Source organism: Mercenaria mercenaria, chromosome 14 (assembly GCF_021730395.1).
Source record: "Mercenaria mercenaria strain notata chromosome 14, MADL_Memer_1, whole genome shotgun sequence".
Classification (NCBI taxonomy): Eukaryota; Metazoa; Mollusca; class Bivalvia; order Venerida; family Veneridae; genus Mercenaria; species Mercenaria mercenaria.
The window spans coordinates 19,001,737-19,027,218 of NC_069374.1; the positions used below are offsets into that span (position 1 = coordinate 19,001,737).

The 25,482-nt window shown below is 35.4% G+C and overlaps 2 protein-coding genes across 2 annotated transcripts; both read right to left on the reverse strand.

Moving 5' to 3' along the window:
- Positions 1-2,031: 2,031 nt before the first annotated feature.
- On the reverse strand, positions 2,032-18,819 carry LOC123526643 (fibropellin-1-like). The gene is made up of 13 exons (XM_053522530.1): positions 18,639-18,819; positions 12,542-12,649; positions 11,365-11,478; positions 10,082-10,195; positions 9,155-9,268; positions 8,517-8,630; positions 7,205-7,318; positions 6,132-6,245; positions 5,740-5,853; positions 4,710-4,898; positions 4,075-4,283; positions 3,742-3,895; positions 2,032-2,099 (listed from the first exon to the last, which is right to left on the reverse strand). The coding sequence occupies exons 1-13, from the start codon at positions 18,817-18,819 to the stop codon at positions 2,032-2,034; spliced, it is 1,707 nt and encodes a 568-aa protein (XP_053378505.1).
- Positions 18,820-19,736: 917 nt separating this feature from the next.
- On the reverse strand, positions 19,737-21,436 carry LOC123526642 (fucolectin-like). Its single transcript, XM_053522531.1, has 3 exons — positions 21,367-21,436; positions 20,830-21,057; positions 19,737-19,957 (listed from the first exon to the last, which is right to left on the reverse strand). Exons 1-3 carry the CDS (start codon positions 21,434-21,436, stop codon positions 19,737-19,739), a joined length of 519 nt encoding a protein of 172 aa, XP_053378506.1.
- Positions 21,437-25,482: the final 4,046 nt, after the last annotated feature.

Consider the following 25,482-nt stretch of genomic DNA (forward strand, 5'->3'; position numbering starts at 1 on the left):
CAACCTTTTTCCAAAGTCGACCTCCTCTATTATTTTCCTTTTGGTCAGACACCCTGGTTACACATGGCTGCTGTTCTCTACCCATTCCCCTGTATCAATTACCTCATAGTTGTTTTGACACATCCGTGTAGTTTTGCTATGCTTTTGTATTACTTTTTCACAAGTTACAACATTCTTGACCGGAATTTGGAGCAACTATGCTCAAAACTGTTTTGTTACGCCTCAAAATGGTAGCAACAGCATTTGGTAACGACGTAATGCGTTGCCAAATTACATAATTATTATGATTTCTAAAGATTCACGGGGTATATTTTCGTTTGAGCAGTTTTGTCGACATTAGAGGCAGGATTTATTTCACGATATGGGAGAGATAAAAGAATATGGATTCTGTAAAAAAGATGGGAGAGGGTACCCTATATTCCATTTCAAAGATTTAGTCTTTTTGTTTGTCATCAATACTGTAGATTCTAAAGCGTGTATAATGGAACTTAAGCGGTGCTTCCTATACAATATCACTGTCATCAAAGTTTGTTGCTTTAACGTAAAGGGTTCCGGAGGTGAGAGTCGTCCCCGAGATTTTTGTAAAGAGAACATGATGATGCTTTTTTTTTTTTAGCTCGATCAAAGTTTCCTCAGCAGTATAGTTAGCGAGTATTTTCGGTTTACAAATGCTAGAGTGCCCGGCGGATCTTTCCATAATATTTCTAAAAACAAATGCACATGTAAATGCTTCTAAGTTTTTGACAGCGAAGCGAACAACAGTCACATTTCATTTTCAGTTTATAAATTTAAAGGGGATGGGGTCGCGGGTTCGTCTCAGCAGCGTCGAATTGAGGTTAAACAATCCGTTACAGCTACCATTCCGAGATGGAATAGGGCTTCAATTCCTGCTGTAGCATCTTGATACATTATTCTCTGTATCACTAAACCTTCTACAATACCATCATTTTTGGGAATAAGTTCTGTACTTTAGAACATTTTAGCTGGAAAACTTTACCAAATAAACTTGCGGTTTATTTTTTTTTTTTTGCGCAATATTTTCAATTCAGCTTATCAGCCAGTAAATTATTTATACCTGTTTGTATTTTGAAGCGTTATATTTTTACCTTTCAGTATACCAAATATTAAATAAATCCAACATATCGGAAAGTAATGTGGAGATCAAACAACCACATCGGCCTACCAGTAATGATATGAATTCAATTCTAATAACAAAGAGACAGTCGGTTTCTTTAAACATCACGTATTATTAAGTACACATGAAAATCTAAACATAGGAACGATGAACAAATATCCAAACAGATAATTTCGTATATATCTTGTATCATCATGTTTTTCACAATTTCTCTATTATGTGAAACATTTAGCTGCCTTTAAGTCATACCAATAAAAACACATTTACCAGATCAAAGCTTTTCTTTACTGACAAGAAAAGTTAGTTTCAGAAATGATCATTGACGTACAAATGCGCTAAATATTTTAAACTCTACATTAGATTATCTTAACAAAGAATGTGATACAGTACAGTTTTGGAAATCGTGTAAAACAGCAACAAAACAACAGGAAATGTGCTCAAGAGTTAAACTGCGAAACAACACAATTACTACTTCCATATTTTGAAAAGTCTGTTTGTTTATTTTTTTCTGTACTAGTACTGATCTATTTATTCTTTCAATTTTAGAAATGAGCCGTGCCATGAGAAAACCAACATAGTGGGTATGCGACCAGCATGGATCCAGACCAGCCTGCGCATCCGCGCAGTCTGGTCAGGCTCCATGCTGTTCGCTTTTAAAGCCTATTGGAATTGGAGAAACTGTTAGCGAACAGCATGGATCCTGACCAGACTGCGCGGATGCGCAGGCTGGTCTGGATCCATGCTGGTCGCATACCCACTATGTTGGTTTTCTCATGGCACGGCTCAAATATGTATTAGATTTTATTTATATTGTTAAACTTTTACGTTGAATATATAAATATTTCAAAAGTATCAAGATCCGCCGATTTATTTCCCAGCACAACTTTCTCGAGGGTTTACAGGTTAAATACTTGCTTTACCACTGCTGCCAACACAACCAAAACATGTAGTGTCTGTGTCAACCCTGAAAATATGAAAGATAAGAAGTCACTGTTGTATTCATATATACTGTTTTGTTCTGACAAATTCGACATAAGTCTGACATTCCGTCTAGAACTTTTGAGTTTGCTCGCCGGCAGAACGACAGTTTTCTATGAATTTTTTACTGGAAACGAATGAAATTCACACAATATCCTATAGAGGCTAATTTCTGCCATATTGTTCTGGCGTGTTTGTGCGTTTAAGGAGCTTCAACACGCCCACATACTATATATCTAGAGCACAAATGCAACAAATACCTTACTTGCCGTAACGGCATGCTTATATGAGCCGCGCCATGAGAAAACCAACATACTGTCTTTGCGACCAGCATAGATCCAGACCAGTGCAGTCCGGTCAGGATCCATGCTGTTCGCTTTCAAAGCCTATTGCAATAAGAGAAACCGTTAGCGAACAGCATGGATCCTGACCAGACTGCGTGGGTGCGCAGGCTGGTCTGGATCAATGCTGGTCGTAAATGCACTATGTTGGTTTTCTCATTGTGCGGCTCATTTGGATTTTCGGTATGTACTACAATAATTTCCAGTATGAACGTACTTCTTTCTTTCCTAACATACAACAAACAAGGACGAAACGTGATACGTCTTCTCGAAAGCTGATGGCATGTAAAAATCCGTGATTCTTTTGCATGTGAAAATGTAAAGAAATCATCTTCAAGATTTTCGTGCCTTTTGTAATTTAAGACCTCACAATACTTATTCATATGAATTTAAATATCAAAGAGATGTTGCGGTATAATATTCTAAGCCGACATTATGAACATGTAAGAATATTGAGAGATTTTAGAAAAACGTAGACTGGCTCTACAACTTTGTTCCCATTACACGTATGCATTTATAACAACTTATTCGGGTATTGCATAACGCTTAATATTTTGTTTATTGATTTTTAGGCAGTAACATGTTTTACCAATCAACAATTTTTGTAAAAGGCTCACAGCCAGACGGGAACCCTTTTTTCCCAAATACCTACTGCATTTTATGAAGCATTCCCTGTTTGAAGTAACCGTGTCTCACAACAGATTGACAGATAAATGTCTTCAAATTAATTCATTCCCTTATTTGTGCAGTGACATGGGCTTATACTTCTAATAACCATTCAATAGAAAGATCACACTACTGAAAATTTAAATCTGTAACATGATTTCGGGATCATTCAAGCAGGGATCAGTTTATAGAATGCAATAAAACGTATGTGTACAGAGAATTATAAATATCTGTAAGCTTTAACTGTTCCTTTTAGTGTCCGATATCTTATTGTAGTCTTAAATTCTATGATCATTTCTGCATCTTTTAAAAGACTTTTCCCAAAATGTAGAGGTTATATACTTCCTAAATATAACAAAAATATTTTAGCAAATCAAACTTTATTTCTTTATACTCCACCTTAAAATAGTATGACATATAATTGTTTTATAGCCATAGTAACGCGCTGTCTGTCCAATCTACCGTTTGCTACGATTTAATTACGTCAATTACCAAATGTCTGCAATAGAAAATCGAAACCACGTGATATCAAATGACGTCCGCTGAATTTAACGTCAATCGTTAATTTATTACAATCTGGAATGACTCGACGTTTTAGTAATAATGTTTTCTTTCTTTTACCTGAGGCACTGCTCTTGCAGAATGTCGCACAGCCTGCCCATTCCGGAATTTCATCACTGGAATCATCACAATCCCCGAAACAATCGCACACAAATAATTCCTGTATACACGTGACACTTCCAGTAGCACACGTGAAGTAACCACTGGGACAGACCTGAAACAAAAACCGGAGATATCTATTGATACTAAAGACCATATATTTTACATTTTTGCCTTTTAGTATTTTTGATATTGGAAATGACGAACTGTTCGGCAAAAACTCCGCTTTATTATTTAATGTGTGTATGGTAAACTATTTACATTTTGTTTGAGTTAAATGAAAAATATACCTACATTAACATAATTTGCTCCGTATGAGTTTGACGTATTACAAGCTGGCTGTGAACATGCAAATAAGACAGAGGCGTCCCCACTGCACTGTTTTCCTCCACCGCTCGGGGCTGGACTATCACAGTACCTAACCCTGATACTCAGTCCTTGACCACAGGTGGCGCTACATGATCCGGCACTGGACCAAGAGCCCCAATTTCCGTCCACTACAGCTATTAAATGATTGAAGAGAAACAGTTAACGCTTTTCTCATGAAAGGTTAGCATCTATCAAAATATCACTGACTGAAACACACCAAAGAAAGGCTTGACATTACATAATACTTAAGCCGTGAGACTACTAGATATTATAATATCGAATACAAACACCAGATATGGAACTATTATCAGTGCGGAATACACTAGATTTCGTCCGCCAAACACGCATTTAACGTGATCAAAATCCACTTGTCAGAATGCACATTTTCATAAATGCCTAACACTTTTCTTCATGCAAGAACGCTTGAAACAATATGTTCTTATTCAAAACAGAGAGTATAAATGTAAATGGCACATTTTTGAAGTTAGGATCGAATCATTTTGCAAGATCTTTGTCACCGAGTCGGAGAAATCTGAAAACTTTAAAAACAGTGTTGATACCTGCACAAGAACCAGAAGCAGTGCAAACATTGGACTCAAATGAATCCCCTGCGCATGGTGAACCACCGTAGTCAGGCGGAGGGTTGTCACATGCTCGATACCGTTTCTGTACCCCGGAGCCACAAGTCACACTACACCCTTGCCACGCCTGCCAGTCGCCCCAGTTACCATCCATAGGTGTTCCAATCACTGGAATAAAAATTCAAGGAAGAATTTGAATATTATTGGCTATATTGGTGTAATTCCTTCGAAAATCAAGATCATTAACATTAAGATTTTAGAGGGACACGCTTCAAGAATTATATTAAATATCCCGAACTTTGATAAGTGTAATCTTAGTAAAAGTAAAATTATTCAAGGAATTCAGGAAGAATGTAGTTGTAACTTACAATAATTGTAAAGCCTGTTATAAAAGCAGAACATCTGCCGACTGCTTAACTCACGCAGAAAAGAATTGAAATTAAAAAAGAAAAAAATAGTACACATCGTTCTTTCATGATATCATTCCTATGCATTACAAACAATTTGGGTTGTGATTTATACAAATTTTATACTTATATTGTTTTATACTTACAATAGTCACAATCCCTTGACGTATACCCAGCGAAACACGTGCAAGAGTAAGCGTTCTGCAGATTTGAGCACGTGCCATTTACGCACGGACTACTTGCACACTCATCAATATCTGTTAAAAGGGGTGATAAGCTATTGTAAAAAGATATCATCTGTAAATGAATCAAAGTTATACAATCTTTATTGTCAAGATTTCCGTCGCTTTATCAGGAAAATTTCAAATTAAAACTCATAATTGATAAAAATTTTTTTTTTACACTGATGTAATAAATGCATGACCATTTTTGTAGATCACTGTTCAATAAGGCTTAAACAAATGCTATATTTTTGTGGAACTTTTAGCAGATATATTCATGATTCGTAATATAATGTGTATCTAGATACGAGTCAAGATATCACAGTAACTGAAAAGCGTACACATTATATGTTATTTAACATGGATATATACAATGCTTACCCTGGTCACAATTTGTGCTCGTCCATCCCCCAGTGCAGTCACAGGTGTAATAATTTACATAGTCGTTGCACGTGGCTCCGTTCTGACACGGGGAACTCGCGCATTCATCGATATCTGAGACAAAAAATAAAAAAAAGCTGTAAATATTCTCTGACATAAATAATATTTACACGAAGAATTCTCAGAAAATCGGAATTAGAATTCTAAATCTTTCCAAGGCAATGTTATGTGCAATTATCATGAACATTTATTTCTTGGCACGTGATTTATGCAAATAAATCAACACCTGAGTCGAAATTATTTACCAATGTAATAAAGTTATAAAATTCAAAATATATTATTGTGAACAGACTTATGCTATATAAAATGCAGGAATAAAAATGAGCACTTACCTTCGTCACAGTCGGTACCAGTCCATCCCCCGGCGCACGTGCACGAGTAGCTATTTTGGTTATTGTTACACGTGGCACCATTTTGGCACGGAGAGCTCGCGCACTCATCGATATCTGCATATATAAGAATAAAGTTTATAATCACGGTAAACAAGTTTTGATACGTCCATGGTTCTTTAAGCCAGTTCCTTTCAAGAATTCAGTAAGCTTCAGTGACAGGAAGGTGAAATTATTTACGAATAATATTATGGGCGACTGGAAGGTTTGCAGATATAAAATGACTTTTAAAGCTGGCATGCTGGCATCTGGCGATACAATTATTGTACTATGCATCTCATTTTATTGTGTATTTCTATCTAACACCATTTCTTTCAGTGTGGTATTTGGAATTATGTATATTACATTTGAAACAGTTGTAAAGTTGTAAAAAAACTGTTTCTATATTTCATTTTATATGAACCTTGGTCACAGTTTGTCCCTGCCCATCCTCCGGTACAAGTGCACGTGTATACATTTATGAGATCATTACACGCGGCACCGTTCTGGCACGGAGAGCTGGCGCACTCGTCAATTTCTAAAATAGAATTAAATCACAGTGTAACTCATAGACCAAAACAAACACCTTGCAAAGTTTCGGACTACCGGTCTAGGGGTTTTGTGTTCGATTCCCTTCCGGGTAAATGTTTTCTATGGCAATTACGGATTAATTATATTGTATCTCTGATTTACATGGGGTAGTAGAGGTTTATACAATGCAGTGTCTGCAGTTGACGAGTTTGTTCTCATGAAAATCATGTCACAAGTAATAAACATTTTTAATCTGACTAAAAATCATTTTTTTGAAAAGATGAATATCTTTATGTGTATACTTAGCAATATGTTTCAAAGCAGAAGTAAAACATTTTCAAAATGATGGCGTTTAATACTATTAAACGTCCAGTTTCAACTCAAATAGTTATTTGATAAAAATCTCTTCCTTCATTTGTAACTGTTTTTTCAGCACCGATTTCAAAGACACTTGATTTATTTCAATGTATCTCCTTCCTTAAATATATAAGAAAATGACGACTTACCCTGCTGGCAGTTTGTTCCGGTATAACCACCGGCACACGTGCACGTATAATGGTTCTGGTTATTGTTACACGTGGCACCATTTTGGCAAGGAGAACTCGCGCATTCATTCACATCTGAAACATAATGTGCATATTTATTTAAACTAATATAGATGTTGTTGTATGTAGTTTTCCATATTTGTCATGTTTGTATGTAACGTTTAGCAAATTATTGTATCATGTAACAAGAAACGTTTAAATATGTTTACGTTACTTAATAAAGAATCTTGAATGTTGAAACATAATAATGAATGGTTAGAATACCGCGTTTATGATGTCAGGAATTTGAGACTGTCATATAAAAGAAAAGGCTCTTATAAGTGCTCCTTATTTCAAATGTAATCAATGTTTTACTGTAGGTAGTAGAGAAGGCGCAAGTGCATCAATATCTATCTAATAATTTAATATACAGCTTTATTACTGGATATATAAATGTTTTTATTAAAGGTGATTTTGCACGTTTGAACGAAAACTCTACTTCACAGTCACTGAACAATGAAATTAACTGTAAGAAAGTCTGCGGTGTAAAGTATTTAACCTTGATCACAATCCGTCCCTGTCCATCCCCCGGTACAGGCGCACGTGTACCTGTTCTGTCCGTTGGTACACGCGGCACCATTCTGGCACGGGGAACTTGCGCACTCGTCTATATCTGAAAATATGAAAAGATGCACATTTCTTATATGTACGCTTGCCAATGATTACAATTTATTATGATTTTTTTAAGTTTTGGTAATCGTCACGTAATATAATTATGCCTTGATAAAAAGGGATGAATAAAATTATCTTTATTCCTGTATGTTTAGAATTTGACACAAAACAGGTTCTCGAGATATTTTTTCAAACACTTGAACAAACATTAAATTATAGAAAAACTTCTGAATATTTTTACGAATAAAATCTTAACTACTTATTCATTTTCTTTCCATTATAATCATAAACTTGTAATATATCGTTACTGTTATGTATTATTTTGCTTGGTTGCATTCTATGCTCCTAAAAATCTTCTTATAGATTTGTCTGATAGTAATTTTGATCCTACTACCTTGATCACAGAGTGTTCCTGTCCATCCGCCGGCACAGGAACATGTGTACCCATTCACAAGGTCGTTACAGGCGGCTCCATTCTGGCACGGGGTACTCGCGCATTCGTCAATATCTGAAATTGTATTTTATATAGAAGTTAAAACAAAGTATTTTCAACTTTTTCTTGATGAAATTAGAAAGGATGTTAAAAATTGATGTTTGAAGAAAAAATGTAAATACTAAATACCTTGACTACATGTAGTTCCGGAATATCCTGCTACGCATGCGCACGTGAACTGATTCTGTCCATTGCTGCACACTCCGCCATTTTGGCAAGGGTTACTGGCACATTCGTTCACATCTGAAATATTTAATGTGATTGAATGTATTCCCCTATTTGACCATTATTTATTACTGAAAATGTTTTTAGAACACGTATATTATTCAAATTCGTCTAGATCTAGTTTTATCCAGTGCTAGCCCTCTGCAGAGCCTCATGGTTTCGGATCACAAAGTGGTGTTACTCTGACATCTTTGCACATTCAAGATTTAGCATATAACTGATTTCCTTCAGTTCTAAAAGAGGAGTTTATAAGACGGATATACTGTTATCGCTGAGCATGGTTCAGTAAACATTAAGCTCAATAATGTACAGATAACTTCACTTAATGCAGTAACTATCGAAAGGATTATCTTAAAGATTGCTTATATCTTTTAATCCAAATACCGGACTTTCTTGCATCGACATTAATCATTGTCTAAGATCTGACTATACACTACATCTTAAACATTACTACGGCCAAATTTAAATATACACAAATACATGTACACGTCTTTTCTTGGGATTAAATCAAATACAATCTCAAAATCCTAAGTTTCACCTACCTTGATCGCAATTAGTTCCTGTCCAACCAGAAGCACATGAGCACGTGTATCTGTTCACAAGATCGTTACACACAGCACCATTCGCACACGGGTTACTTGCGCATTCATTGATGTCTGAAGTACAGATAATATACTATCATTTGGAGAGAGATCACGGTAAAACGAAATATGTTCAGAACTATAATCAATATTTAAGCTTCGACCTTTGTTTTTACTGTAAAAGTGTTGGTATCATTTGTTCTTTCTCACGAAGTGTATTTTCTACGTCGCCGCCGCAAATGTCGGCAAAATGCAAACTCTGTGTACAATATTGTTAACAGGCTATTGACAAGTATGTAGCTGAAAACATTTACAGGATTATGTGATAAAACAGTCAATACTCATTGGGTTTTCACAATGACCCTGTAGGTATGCAGACACTAAATAAGAAAATGACGCGGAAAAAAATGGTAAAATGGCGGATTCAAATTTTTCTCAGTTCTTTTTTTTTTTGCTCTGTAGAGCTATGTTCCTTATTTTCTTTGCAATTTGTTGTTGAAATCACATGAAAGATTTATGCTTGACATTTAGAAAGCATTTTCATCATTAAATGTTGGTATGACAGAATTTGTCTCATACACCAACACTACAAAATTTTATCGACAACTACGTACTTCAACTTCGCCAGTAAAAGTCTTATCGGACGCTTACTAAATGATATTGCGTTTATTTTTCTTTTGTTTTTGTTGGGTTCAGTGTCACAACGACAGTATTTGGTCATATGGCGAGTTTTCAAACTTTTGATGCTAGAGGAAGCTTCCAGGTGCCACTCCAAGCATTATTTCATAATAATCTGACACCTGGGTAAACTTATTGCAATCAACGATAAAATCTGTTGAAATATTTACATGAAAAGCCTGCCATTTTCTATATGAAATCATAATATACCTTGACTACACGTTGTTCCAGAATAACCTGCCGTGCATGCGCATGTGAACTGATTCAGTCCGTTGGTACAGGCTCCACCATTCTGGCAAGGGTTACTGGCACATTCGTTCACATCTGAAATTTTAATCTTACATTATTTGAAGTAAAACACAAGTTAAAAAGGGACATAACTCTGTCAAAATTCAAATCAGAGTTATGGAGATTGTTTCTGTTTAAGTCGGTCAATAGCTATTCATAGCTAATGTTGATTTGTTATGCCATACCGACAGTAAATAAAATTTGTATTGTATTGTTTTCTTCTGGTGTAGACTTTGATAGTAAATAACTATTTTAAGTTTCAAGTCAATAGCTTTGATAGTAAATATTGATTGAAAATCGTTTATTTCATCAAACAAACGGACAAAATATGAAAAAAAAAATCAATAAAAAAATCATTCGGAAGTTCAAATACCTTGACTGCAAGTACTTCCAGTATATCCTGCCGCGCATGCGCAAGTGAACCGGTTCTGACCATTCGTACACACTCCACCATTTTGGCACGGGTTACTGGCACACTCGTTTACATCTGAAATAATACTCTTTTTTTTTTTCAGAAAAAGAATTTATTATGTACGACAATGAAATATTAAAACTCAAAATAAAAGATAGGTCGCGGTGCTTTATTTCTAAAATCAGCATACCAGAATATAGAATTTTGAGACTGAATATGGCCGACAACCAACGCACTTCTAGTGCAAAACTCAACAAAAATGTGCAAATAAAGCTCTGGAACGAACTTAAAATACAGACCTTAGATGAAAAAAAAACTTAAAAGAAAATATAAGGAAAAACTTTAATATCATACACTCCTTAAACGAAACAGCATAATAAGGCTACATGAAACCTGCGCAGAATGATGCGCAGTGGAAACTAACGGATATGACTTTGACCAGTTTTCATTTTCATTAACTAAGAGAAATCTTTGAATTTTAGTTTACACTGATAACTACAAACGCCGACATTCTAATTCCAAAACCTGATTTTTGATACCCGAAGGAATTGAACATGCATTTGATAAGTCGTATATCTATATGCTTCAGTGGGTGATCATCTCAATAAAGAAACTACCATTGGTATTCAAATTATTTCGACCTTTCGTGTTTTCGTTACTTCGACATTTCGACACACGAAATGGCAGAAATCAGACCATGCAAGTGGATTTTATCTCATTGTACAATGCATACAAACTATTCTGCATATTTTTCTGTTCTTCTTATCTATTAGTATATATGACGCATCTATACCTTGATTACAAGTGGTTCCTGTCCAACCAGAAGCACATGTGCACGTGTACCGGTTCACAAGGTTGTTACATACAGCCCCATTCTGGCACGGGTTACTCGAACACTCATTGACATCTAAAATATACAAATGTAGATAATATGCTTTATTTGGAAATGATCTCAGTAAAACTTTTGGGAACTGGTATATGTCTCAAGGCAGTATGTAAACTTGAATTAGTTTCCTAATCTAAAAAAATTAGACTGATTTCAAAACCCTTCTATGAGACTTTGGGGTTTCTACGCGCAATAACGAACAATAATTCGCCTTAAAAATAGCCTCCAATCACAAGTTTACACTATTGTCCCAAATCGAGATAAAGTAATACGGGAAAGGACGACTAAAAATATGATATTTAAACCTTGACTGCACGTGGTTCCGGTATAGCCTGCGGCGCATGAGCACGTGTACCGATTTAGCCCGTTGGTACAAGCTCCACCATTCTGGCACGGATTACTGGCACATTCATTCACATCTAGAATAGAAGTTCATTCATTATATCTGTGAGTAAAGTTAAGAACAAATCTATATTCAGATCAATAATTTTAGAAATCTAAACATGGGCGAAATCAGTTTATTAGCTTGACTGGACTTAATTAAACTTCAGCTATAAGTCGACAAAGTACCATCTCATAGATATTCCATAAACAAACAAATCTCACCGGCAAAATGGCGGAATCAAATGCTTGTAGTTCTGGGAATTTTTTATTTCTGGGAGCACTTTTCCTCAATTTTACTACGAGTTCTTGCAGATTCTAAGTGCAGGTCTTATCTAGACAGAAGCAGTCTTTGAATAATTGAGCAATTGATTTAATGAGATCCGACACATGCGATCATTGGTATAGGGCATGATAAATAGTCCCACTCCGATCGGAGCAAAAACATAGCTAAATGTATAAATAAGTCTATCTTATATATCCTTTCACCCATGTGCTACGGTGAGAAGAAACACTGGTCAATGGATTTATAAGTATCCCTTATAAAGAACCACTACCAAATACTAAGTTGGCAAAGGAACAACGACATACGCTTTTCTGCGGCTTTAATACCAGATACTAGATTTGCTACGGATGTACGGCAAAAAAGAAAAACTCCATAATTTTATACTTCGTAATTATTTAATTCTTTGACTATACCTACCTTGTGAACAGGTCGAACCAGTATATCCGGAAGCGCATGCGCATGAGTAACCATTCTGTGTATTAGAACACACACCGCCGTTTTGGCAAGGAGAATTGGCGCAGTAATCTAAAAAATAAATTAAAATTAATATTGTATGAAGCAATCAGATTGGTTTGAAAAGTATTTTCCCCGTAAAAGTTATTTTCCAGCACCATGAGATTTGCTTTACAAGGCTAACAAACGATAATTACTTTTGCACGATCAAAATTGTGGACAATGTAGAATTTAATATTAAGCCATATTTTGTTCAAAGCATATCGTATTCTTACAAAATTAATTATAAATGTAAAACACTTTAAATTGGGACATGTGCAGTTTGTTCTTTCCCTGGACAGATTTAGTTTAAACATATTTATTCCCAGAATATAAAGTACAAACACTTATACATATGTCATACTTTGATCAAAGCAACAGAGGAAATGATAAGAATGGAAGACAATTCTTATAGAATCCTGGACCGATTTCAAACAGACAATGGACTTTAAGCAAGACAAAGGTTTCGTAATGGAAGTCTATGGGAAAATCACAATGCAAATGACATTTTCGAGCATAGAAAAAGTTTCAACGTAGACTCTAATGAAGTTTCTTACAGTTGTAAATTTACTTATATTCTATCAGACGTTCAACTAAAATGTGTAAAGGTCAGCGGGAACTAACTCAATTTCCATAGGCCCACATTATAATGTTTCCGTACATGGGTCTTTCCTAACATTTACACTTTTGATGAAAGGAATATCGAAAAACTGCAAGAAAGGTACATGTTGACCGTCACTTTTGGGCACTTTTTTTCTCTTTGAACTCGGTTACATATAGTCCGGCAGTGATTTTTTAAAATATTTTTCATGAAAATGCTCTACTGATAAAACATCCATATTTCTCACACAAAATGCATCATTCCATACAATTCTAGCCATTAATCATGGATTAGAGTTTAAATTTATGAAATAAGATAGTTTTCAAACACATCCAACATAATTTACACAAATGGGAAATCTTTTTACATGGTAAATATACACAGCGAAATACCCTATACTTTTTCAACCAATCAGAAGCCTTGTGAGTTGCTTCCAGCTGACCTAAAGCCATGAGGTTTCTCAACTCAAAACGATACAAGCAGGCTTCTTTCAAAAAAGAAACCTAGGAGAGGTCCAGTGTTGCTCCTTTTAAAGTTTTATCAGAGAGATAGATGACAATTGATATCTATGTCTCTGGTTATATGATAGGTTGTGCTATAGACGAAAAACAGTTTCCCTGTTGCAGGTCACTGTGACCTATTAGAGGTCATAGTCACTGTGACCATGACCTAATGACCTCAAAATCAATAAGTCGTATTCAGGTTATGATCAACCCCCGCCAATCCGAGGACTGTAGGCCAAAGCATTTCCTAGCATGTTACTGAATTTCATTAGCTACCACTGCAATAATTGTACACTGAACTTGGCCCTGGTGAAAGCTGCCAGATTAGCATCTTACCATTTTTGCGAGAACCTCACCTGACAGGCTTGTTTGTCAACTGCCCCGTTCGTTTGGGCCCCGAGAAGCTTTAGAAAAGCTTAGAAGAAAATCCCAATCGAACGGACGTCTGCCGGAAGTGAAAAAAATATATCATTATTTTTTTAAATGTATTTTTTTTCAGAGATTTTTATTGTTAATGTGCTATTTGAAAAAGAAATTCTAAATATTTTATTTGTTCCAGTTTATTATTCAGTTTGTAAGATTTATATGTCGAATTACTGCCTTGTTTTGATCACGTGATTAACATCTCCGAAAATCTGGTTGAAGACACAGAAGCTCGGAAGAACTCTTCTTATTCCGGCATATCTTCCGAACGGGGCAAACGAACCCGCCAGTTAATTGAACGTAATACATTTTAACGTGATTCAATTCATATGCATATCTTTGAATACTGCGAACAAAGACTAGTAATATATATCTTTAATTTTTTTGTTAATAACTGAACCGTTTCCAACATTTGTAACAATAGTGTTACACTATATTTCTTTATTATAAACGAACAATTATTTTCGTCTTAGAGGATTTCAAAACTTACTTGTGCGCCAGCGCATTGGGCCATTTTAGACTGGCTCACTGTAATTTGCGCTAGAAAGTGAAATCTAACTCCGTTAAATTAGTAGATTAGTCTAAATCCTCCTAGTTTGAAAGCCAACACTATGGAGAGGTCTTGACAGACCTCTCCAATTATATGGAAGTATGTCTTGTGCAAGCATTTTTGTTGCTATACATGTGTACAATCCCTAGCTTGAAAGTAACATTACTATTGGTTTTATCGGTGAAGAGACATCATTTATTTGTGGCAGATTTTATATTTTCAGTACGTGGAACCCTGGTTTTATTCCAGATACCCCGGATAAATAACGTTACGTCATGACTTCTGGTGTACTGCGTTTAGCACACCCAGTTGGCTCAATACACGGAATAGGCGAGATTCTTTGAAAAGCCATTTGCAATAGGTCATTACTTGACTAATCTATCTCAGAACCTTCTTTCTGGAATGAATTATAACTCATCGAAAGGATTTTTTTAAAAACAAATAATTAATATTATCATTAATTAATTAATTAATTAATTAATACTTAATTGTAACATATAATTCATATTCAATTTTGAACGCACTTTAAAGTCGCCTGCACACGCATTTTCGTCGGTTATTATAACAATAACAACTACCTTAAAATGAACGAAAAATATATCGGAAATTAAAAATTTGGAATCCTTTCGTTGTCGGACGGAAATGTTAAAGGGTATACAGTAGTAAATAAATTTGCTGTATGTTCTACATAAAATTATCAATCTTCTGAGAGCTGTAACACATAGCCAGGCCCATTTAAAAAAAGAACTACTAGCCTTATGTTTTAAATGACATATAAACTAAAAAAAATCACCAAGAAAAGTAGGCATTTCTATAAATACAAAAAAAGTATCCTTGAAAATGCAACAAAACTGTCTAGCATAGGTCCACAATGAAATAAAATAAGGAACTGGCTAACATAAAACATGCCGGTAAAGCCACTTTAACTGGGTAAAAATTAATGTCATTATCCGACTAGCCCGGAAGTGCTGTTTGATGTCCTATTTAGTACTATTGTACCTTGAAGCACCAAGGACACCAAATCCTAAAGAAGCGTGATTCAAGTATACCCGCATTCGCCCACAGCCGCTAAATACAAAATTTAATACAAATATCTTTATTTCACTCAGGTCAAGGTATTGACAACATGACACGACGCACGATAATGCGACATCGTGCGTCGTGCGTCTTGTCGCATTGTTGTCCGCTGTGTCGTGTCGTTTGTCATGTCATATCGTCGTGCGCCGTGTCGCATTGTCACTTCGCGCATCGTCTGTCGACCTAAAACATGATGAACGACAAACGACATGAGCTAAAAAGGATTCCGTATAACTTTATTTCATACACTGTTCACGAGGTCGTTCAATCGAGCCCTTGGAAAATATCGGAAACACACACAACACTTCAGTCAATAGACAAAAATTTTGTTAACTGCCAGTGTGATAATATATAAATATAGCATTGGGTGATATGAAAAATGTTCACCTCGAGATATATGATTACCGATCGAGGCGTCAGCAGAGATCTATATCCATATTTCGAGGGGTGAACATTTTTCATATCATCCTCTCAGGAATGCAATATATATTTTTTATATACCAAAAAACATATAAAAGTCGAAAATATTTACTGGAAAATCAACATAATGAGTTTCATCCTATCATTTATAAGCGCCTCGTAAAAATTGATAATTTCAGTTAATGCGAAAGTATCATATCACCGAACGGGAGATATCACATGCGCAGAAAAACATAAAAAGGCTGTTGCGCATGTGATATAAAATTACGGGTCATATCACATGCGCAGAAATTGAAAATAACGATTTTGCGTATGAGATATTAAATCACTTGGGAATATGTTATATTATTCAAGTTAAACCAATGGGAAATTGGCATTGGGCATATATGTGAGGTTACCGTATTAAAATAAGGATTATTACGTTTCAGTACACATTGTAGTATTACCACTAAAATTAATTAATCTGCCTCTGATTACTTTTGATAAACTCGATATGAACTGTTGTAGGGACGTTGAAATTAACCTTTGAGTTCTTAAACTTGTATAGTCAAAACTATTTATCCATTTTAAGCTACTTAAACTTATTTTTTGGAAAAGAAGGATTGAGAAAAAAGGTCAATGTTAGTTTTAATCTTATGATATACTTTTGATAAAAAAACCCATTTAAGTTGGTCAATCTCATTTAAACAACATTGTGCATTTTTCACATTTCATATATTCTGTTAGAGGTTTATTTAAAGGTAGTCAGTCACATTTATGTAATTTTTATATGACATTGTTCACTTTTCGTATATTCTATTACAGATTTATACAAAGAACAAAACAACTATTACATATAGTTAGATCCCTGTTAGACATGTATGTTTTATCTATTGTTTCTACAGAATGTTTTAATTACCCCTTTTAGTATGAAAGTATTTGAAAAGCCGAGTATTTCTTTTGATTTCAATTTAGGGATAATAAAGGAATAACGCATGTTTTCTCGTGTTATAACGTCTGTATCACACGAAATGAACATGCGCTAACGCTATTTTAGCATAAAACGCGAAGAAAAACATAATAAATGAATACATTCTCCCTCAGCGTCATTAAATTTCCATGAAATGCGCGGGAATATCTGGTCTTTCTTCACGTTGACGTCATTTCCATTTGAATTATACGTTTTTGGGCCATAATACGTTTACGCTTTGCCATGGAAAGAGCATATATAAAAAGTTGTTATAACAGCACGTGAGCGCGAGAATCTCTCTGTTAACACACGTTTTCTCTCTTGTTAAAACTCCCCCGAAAAGTGACAAGAACAGCAATTTTATGCTAGAATGAGGACTAAGTGTCTCTTAGTGAGGACTTGGTGACTCCTAGGCTGGGAGGCGGACCCATCCCTTTATCCATCATCATCATTTGATGTACATATTGGCCATCTTCTGGCGATCTGTTCTTGAAGGGGGATATGTTCGTGGAAAGGAACCGGCATCAGAACGTTAAGAACATGTTCCAAGAACAATGAACGCGAAACAAGAAATTCATACCATCTTTTACAACAAGAGTGACAAGAACACAAATAACGCTTTGCTGAAAGACATTAGTAAGTTTACAGTTATTAACATTTCATATCATTCTTCAATGTTTATAAATGCCTTATTTTTTTAAGCCTGTACATATGAAATTGATCACAATTCTAAATTAATGTTGAGGGCGACATTCATTGAAAAAATGTTTCTACTTCAGTAAAATATTAAAGGGAACAAGAGGCCCAAAGATACCTACCTGTCACACAGTCATTTCAACAGCGTTTAAGTACGGTCAGGGGATGTTTTATACATTAAATCAACCAAGCAAAGGGTTATTTTGCCTAGTAAGATACCTAAAACTGTTGGTAAATTCATGAAAGAGAGAGACAAAATTAAGAAAGAAGTGTTCCATTTAACTTAAACTTGACATTAAGTCGAACGCTAAATTTGCAATCCATATTCCATGAAAGGATAAAATTCTTTGGCGAAAGATCAATTAATGAAGATTATTTATCAAACAAGTATACTTTTTATATAGTACATGCCAATGGATTCGAAGTGTAAGAAGTTTACCGAAGTTCAGAACGGACTTCAGTTATATCTTTATAAAAATCAAACGTTCGAAGGGTCACCTGCGGAGCAAGTTGTCAGGAATCCACTCGGGTTAAATTTTGTGGGCTGGACTATGCCACCTTGATACATGTATAAACAAATACGTCAAGAAGATAAAACGTTTTCGATTTTGGCTTTTGATTCTTTACTTTGATATATGTTAAAACCGCCACTTGCGACATCATATACACACTTAAAAAAAGTTTTTATTTTGCAGAAAATGCAATGAATGTGACCGAAATCGATACAGATTAATATATATTTTTTAAGTCCGCCCATACACAAGTAACTTGTATGAGGGATTCCGCCAGAAGATTGTTCATACTCTTTAGTGGGATGAAAGTGTAAGATACAGAAGACGCTCCAATGCTAGAAGCCTCACTGGTTGTTTTGACCGCCAGGTGTAAAGCACTCATACACGGAACTAGTATGTTTAGTTGGAGGTACGGGGTATGGAACTCGAGACCCCTGTTTTCAAAGTCAGACAACGCTCTGAATGTGATCATATTAATGTTCTTACTTTGTATTTTTGAAAACAAGCCATGCAATAAGGCAATAAGTAAAATATAGATAAAATGCTACTGAATCAGGACATTTTCTCCGGGTTCTGCTATAATCTTTTATTTGAACCCACGAAAAGTATGAATGAGGTAGTGTGGGCCAAGTTTATTATAAAAAGGCCTTTCAGAAGTAAATGATCAAAGTTAAAGCTGTTCAAGATATGCACAACAACACTTCACGCCAATCATTGCTGTAAAGTTTTAAATCCAAAAACCCCAGTGGTATGGTACGTGATGCAATTAGTACAAGATGCAATGACAAGCTTTTGTGACTCCAAACAGAATCCGTCTGAAGACTTAAAATTTTAAAATCAAAGGGCCAATACTCGGTGAATATCTGTCAAACATACAATCTGTAATACGTGTGAAAAGAAGTTCTTATAAAGTTTAAGTTAAATCGAACCAGTGATACAGGAGAATTAATCTGAAACTATTTTAGTAATAAAAGTTGTTAAGAAGCCATAAATCCGAAATAAAACAATTCGAGCAAAACGTGACGTAGCTATGCACAGTTGCACTTCATACTGATCACTGCAATGAAGTTTCAGCGATTAAGGAAGTCATACGCTGACAAGGTTTTGTGACTCCTAGACGGACAGACGTATGGGCAAAGAGAATAGACAAAAAAAACCCCATCATATTAAGGGTGTACCCTGATATTTCATCATATTGCCATTTTAAAGACATACTCAATTTTAAATGTAAAATAAAGGTAGCCGACCCGTACTGACACGCTGCAATTTCCGCGAGTTTACGTACGTAAATATATCTCAAAGGAAATCATGGCTTTCCGTAAAGAAAAAAGAATGTCGAAAGCGCGTCAGGAGGATACGTAACTTGCTGACATCTGCCTTAAACAAACCCTATAGTAAAACATTCTGCTTACCGCTGTATCCATAGACCTCCACTTCACACAGTTGTAGATATTCAGTAACGCTTTTTAATGTGAGCTTAACGTAACGAGCTTGGACGTTGTTGATTGAAAGTGACGCTGAGCTGCCGATAGTGCCACTATGGTAAGCAGACCTAGACCATGCACCGTTTGTTATCGCTGTTGCTATCTCCACGTTGCGGGCTCTGTCAACTATTTATAATCAAACAATATATGAGCCGTGCCATGAGAAAACCAACATAGTGGGTATGCGACCAACAAGGATCCAGACCAGCCTGCGCATCCGCGCAGTCTGGTCAGGCTCCATGCTGTTCGCTTTTAAAGCCTATTGGAACTGGAGAAACTGTTAGCGGACAGCATGGATCCTGACCAGACTGCGCGGATGCGCAGGCTGGTCAGGATCCATGCTGGTCGCAAAGCCACTATGTTGATTTTCCCATGGCACGGCTCATACATTCATGAACTATTCATACTCTATGAAAACGTGATTATACGTAATCTCTTTTATATTTTTGTCATATGAGCCGCGCCATGAGAAAACCAACATAATGGGTGTGCGACCAGCATGGATCCAGACCAGCCTGCGCATCCGCGCAGTCTGGTCAGGCTCCATGCTGTTCGCTAACAGTTTCTCCAATTGCAATAGGCTTTAAAAGCGAACAGCATGGAGCCTGACCAGACTGCGCGGATGCATGCTGGTAGCAAACCCACTATGTTGGTTTTCTCATGGCACGGCTCATATGACTTGTAAAGTTTCAGACAGCTTGTAGTAAAGAATATTGTGATACAGGTTATTAACCGAGGCAACTTAGTAGGAAAGAAATCACTTAGATGTCATTTGTAGTCATGATATGTAAAAGAACGAAGAAGGTTATGGTGGGGATACTTTTTTTTCCCAAATAGATCCTGTGAAAGGCACCATTACAGAGAACTGTTGTAAATATAAGAATATGCATATAACAATATGAACAATATGATGTCTTTCTAATATGACTGGAAGGATAACTAATGGACCCCAGTTACTCCTAAAATTGTAGCTATGCATTTTGGTAGTAATGACTTACTGCAACAATCGACTCTGTTGTACATGTCTACCCGTGTTATGTAATACACCGCTTGAAGGTCGACCATCCACCAAGGCTCCCACATCGACTGAGTATGAAAACAGTGGTTGTTGTAGATGTTGCTGTCTCGGTTACCATCGTTACCCTTGTCCGCGTCCCAGTCTGCTCGGTTACTCCATAGGTTGGGCTGACTTGACGGTTTTCCTACAGCAAGGCTGACAGATGTTGCTGCAGAATCAATACAAGCGTGAATCGGCAGTTAAAAAAGACAATCAATTTGCATTACCCAAAAAATAAAGATAAAATCTTTGCTCATAATTTAAGTTTATTTCATTATTCTTCATCAGATGTAAAAATAAAAGTAACTGTTATAAAAGTAGAAAGCATCGTCGGGGCCTCTGTGTCCGCTTGTTTTACATATATGTGCTTTTATTACAAATAGTTTACTGGTAATTAAATTGCATCCAAAAGTGAAAACCTAAAAATAATGAGGACTATTGCAGGATGCTTAGACAGATCGATCAAAATACACATTACCTGAAACCTGTGATTTCATGATCGCCACCAGCAGGGCAAACCCCCAGTACAGTATGACAGCGCCCTCCATGATCTAAGCCGTAAAATGGCAAAATCTTGGTGACTAGACAAAAAGTAAAATGGACATTTTGAATAATCAATAAAGTAACATTATGCCCCAATTTCATATTTAAAAAAAAGTAAAATTTTACCACACAACATCTACGTAAGCACGATATCAACATGTTTGTGCGTATTTACAATATTAGTTTGTGTGTTTGGTTAAAACAAATACAATCTTAATAAACGTATCAACAGGCACACTATCAATTTGTACTATGATAATTTTGGCAAATGACTCCATTTGAAATTAAGTTGTGAATGCAGCTCTGCTTCATACATACACAGTTAGTTTTTATATTTAGCCAGGTTAAATACATTTGATGAAGATTTTGTAAATTTTAAGTTAATTTCTGATAATTAATAGTCTAGAGAAAAATGAGCATAGTAAAACTTTCAAAATGTATACTTTCCTATTTGATTTTAAACAAGAACTTTAAAAAGAAGATATTCGGTGCATCTTAGATAAAACACGAAGTTCTGTGTATACTTCCATGACGAAAACTATCATATTGAGCAAATAACTTTATTTACCTATAAAACTGAGCTTGAAAATCATTAACGTTCATCAATGACTCAATGTACATTGTATCTCAATACCTGATTGTTTTTTTCCGGGGTGTACCGGCACTTTATACGGAGGTCAAACTAATCAACCAAGAATTAGATATCAAAAATTCCATATTTGACACTATCAGGTAATATGCAGTTTAACTTGCATAACAGATAGTTCCAAAGAAAGTAGTTCACAGGATATAAACGCAAGATCCGGTTGGGGTTCAGTTCGTTTATAAACTGTGTAGTTTTTAACTGTGGAATTATATTTCAATATCATAAACTTTACTTTTCAAAATATGTTTTCATCATAATAATTACTTTTTTATCTCATTTTATTTGAAGATGAAGAAAACAATATTTCGACAATGGTGTGCAATTTTACTAGAAAGAGTAACAGTGTATCATCGATAGCTAAAACGTAATTGCTCTACTCACCGAAGATATTAACTGTACTGATGTTGACGGGCGTAACGGGCTGTTTACGTAACACAAAAATAGCACTTTTCATGAAAGCATGAAAACACAGCAGTATTTCATTAACTTTTTTATGCGGTATTATCCAATCAAAAAGTGCCTTACAAAGTTTGTTTCCCAGTCTAAAAATAACTTGCCATTCTTAGAACGTTTTTATTGGCTGTCGAGTAACTGTCGGCTTCCAGGCCGAGAAAGGTATTAATATGTTAAACAGCGTTTTGCAAAATTGCTTGCAAATTTATATTTGTTTTTATTTATCTATACTCAAGTCCCGGACATAAAACCACGTGCGACTGGAATTCCTTACCTAATAAGTTTTCACAGACCTTGCGCAGTTTACATGCTGAGTAGATTGTGTTAAAATGAACTTACTGGTCTGCGATAAATGGCTAAAAATGATAATATAAAATCAAGGTTTTTTATTGATCATTTTCAGCAGAAGAAAAATATATACATGTGCTTTGAAGTTATGTTATGTTATATATAACATTGATTTAGCTAAGATTATTCCGTAAGTACCGAATTGTTTTTCCCGAAAATTGTTGATTTCGTGGTGGAGTCAATCCACGAAATTAAAGCCGAAAACCCCTATATAGTTCCTGTTACTTTATGTTTAGAATTTGGAATGAATGAATAGCAGGCATATATATGCATGTGTAAATATCAATAACAGAAATTAAAACAAAAGATCATAGGCTCTATAAAATATACTACAATCGACATGATACAGAAAATAATTAAAACATATATAGTAAAAATATTTATTTGAAAAAATATAAAAATATAAAGCACGACGCGTATTTCTTATTTTTGTGAGTTAAAAAGCAATATATTAATAAAATAATTATAATTTAATCAACTTACCGTTGCCGCAGTAAGTCCCGGTCTTATTTGATAATCGTTACAAATTATGAAACCAGATTATGTCGGTCAATGCTATAATTCAGTTAAATTTCATAATGCTTAAATCTGTAATTTTGGCACCATATAAGTAGGTCAAAATTCCATATAGTATATATATGAGTCGAAAAAGGACCATAATGCACATAAACTGCAACCTAGAGTTCAGTATGATGGACGACTGAGATTCAATCTAATACATGTAGTAATTACTAAGGTACCAAGTCGGTGTACAAAATCATGTACAGGACACCGCGTTCAGAAAGAGGGATCAGAGCCGTTCTAGTCGTTTTCATTACTCTACAGATAACGCCAGTGCGAACACTGATTGAGTATAAGTATGTCCCTTGTAGTGACAAGCGTAGATCAAGTGATATATGGAATGTACTTTGTTATTATGGTGCTAATTCTCTATATCATGAATATTAACTTGTTAACATGGAATGTCACGGACCCAGTTCTTCGGAACTTTAACGGGCGATTGAGCTAACGGTCGGTATATTTCGACAGTTTAAGACACTTACCAAAAACAAATGCATGATTTAAGAATTTGAACACTAAAAAAATATTTACAATAATTTCAAAACATCATACAAGTGTTTCCCACCAAGACTAATATTTTGAATTAAAATCTAACCGGCATTTAATTTAACAGCCGGTTAACATCTACATCTTTCACCCAACCGTCGATTTCCGACTGTCACAGGGCGGCGCTGTCAGAGAAACAGTTGTTAAAGAAATGACATGTTACAAATGTTTAGAGAATAAAAGCTAAAAAAGACAGTATGCTACAGTTAAAATAGGACAGAAGCAATGCAATTACATATTGATCCCCGCCAGCCTCTCTCTAAAGATACTGAGACTGGGGCTAGATTTGACATAAGTTGGTAGGGAGTTCCAGAGTCGGGTGTCCGTTGGAAGTAGTAGTTAGAAAAGTACTTCGTGTGAGACATGGGGATTAAGTAATTTAGGTTTCTAGTTGGGATAAGATGAGATTGGTCGACTGCAACTGCCTGGGCCCTTATTTTGTAAAACATTACTAATTAGTTGTATGACCTTCTTTATCGGAGTGTATTCCATTCTAAGGTGTTCAAACATTTGGGTAACACTACTGGTGTAACTGTAGTCGTACATGACGTACCTGGCATCTGACCTTTGAACATTTCGACTTTTTTGTCATGGAAGCCAGACGCTTGAACAGTACTCCAATTGCGGACGAACATGGGAGTTGTAGGCATCAATTTTGAAATTTTTATTGTCACTTTTGACATTTCGTTGTATGAAGGGAAGAGTGGAAGTTGCCTTGGAAGTAATATTTTAATCTTTGGAGATGGTTATGCCTAGGTATTTAGCTGCCTCACATGTTTTAGCTCTATGTTATGAAGTTTGTAGGGGTAGACCACGGGATTTTTCTTTCTAAAGATTCTAAGGATTTCACATTTGTCAGGGTTGAACTCTATGTCCTATGTCATCTCCCAGGTTTCTAAGCTAATGAGATCTTGTTGCAGAGATATACTATATGAAGTGGAGTTGATGGTAAGGTATATTATGGTATCATCTGCAAACTTTTTTGCATTACATTTGACTGAGTCTGATAAGTCATTAATATATACCAAAAAAGACAAGGTCCAAGAACAGACCTATTTGTGATGAAACTATAGCTTCGTTGTTTTAAGACGCAAACATTTCATTGTTCATACTGACTGTGAATGTTGTTTGCAAGGTAAAATATATTATCATGTTTCATAGTATTGTCTGTGATTTGTATAATATTATGTATCTTGTTCATCTCTTCAAGTTATGGAGGATTAAAAGAAATAACGAATTAAGATTATCAGTGTGAATCTTTAGCAAAGCAACTGAGATACAAGTGTTTTAGATGAATTAAGCATTAGATTAATTAAACATATCAAATTAAGATAATTTTGTTTATTTTTCAGTTTTCGTTACATCTGCTTGGAGGCATATATGATTATCAGGCGTAATGGAACACTTTTCCTTACCTTATTGAACCTGATGATGCACTGTGAGCTTCCAGAACTTCGGGCAATCACAGAAACTACTGAGGAAAGTTTCTTTCCCTGG

Excerpts from the sequence above, each read along its gene's own strand:
- LOC123526643 (XM_053522530.1), bottom strand. The coding sequence starts at position 18,819 with ATGATCACATTCAGAGCGTTGTCTGACTTTGAAAACAGGGGTCTCGAG. Across the intron at positions 6,246-7,204 it reads CGGAACAAACTGCCAGCAGG|ATATCGATGAGTGCGCGAGC; the intron begins GTAAGTCGTCAT and ends TTATATATGCAG. Across the intron at positions 4,899-5,739 it reads GAGCACAAATTGTGACCAGG|TGATTGGAACACCTATGGAT; the intron begins GTAAGCATTGTA and ends TTTTTATTCCAG.
- LOC123526642 (XM_053522531.1), bottom strand. The coding sequence starts at position 21,436 with ATGGAGGGCGCTGTCATACTGTACTGGGGGTTTGCCCTGCTGGTGGCG. Across the intron at positions 21,058-21,366 it reads CATGAAATCACAGGTTTCAG|CAACATCTGTCAGCCTTGCT; the intron begins GTAATGTGTATT and ends TTGATTCTGCAG. Across the intron at positions 19,958-20,829 it reads CAACAGAGTCGATTGTTGCA|TTGACAGAGCCCGCAACGTG; the intron begins GTAAGTCATTAC and ends GATTATAAATAG.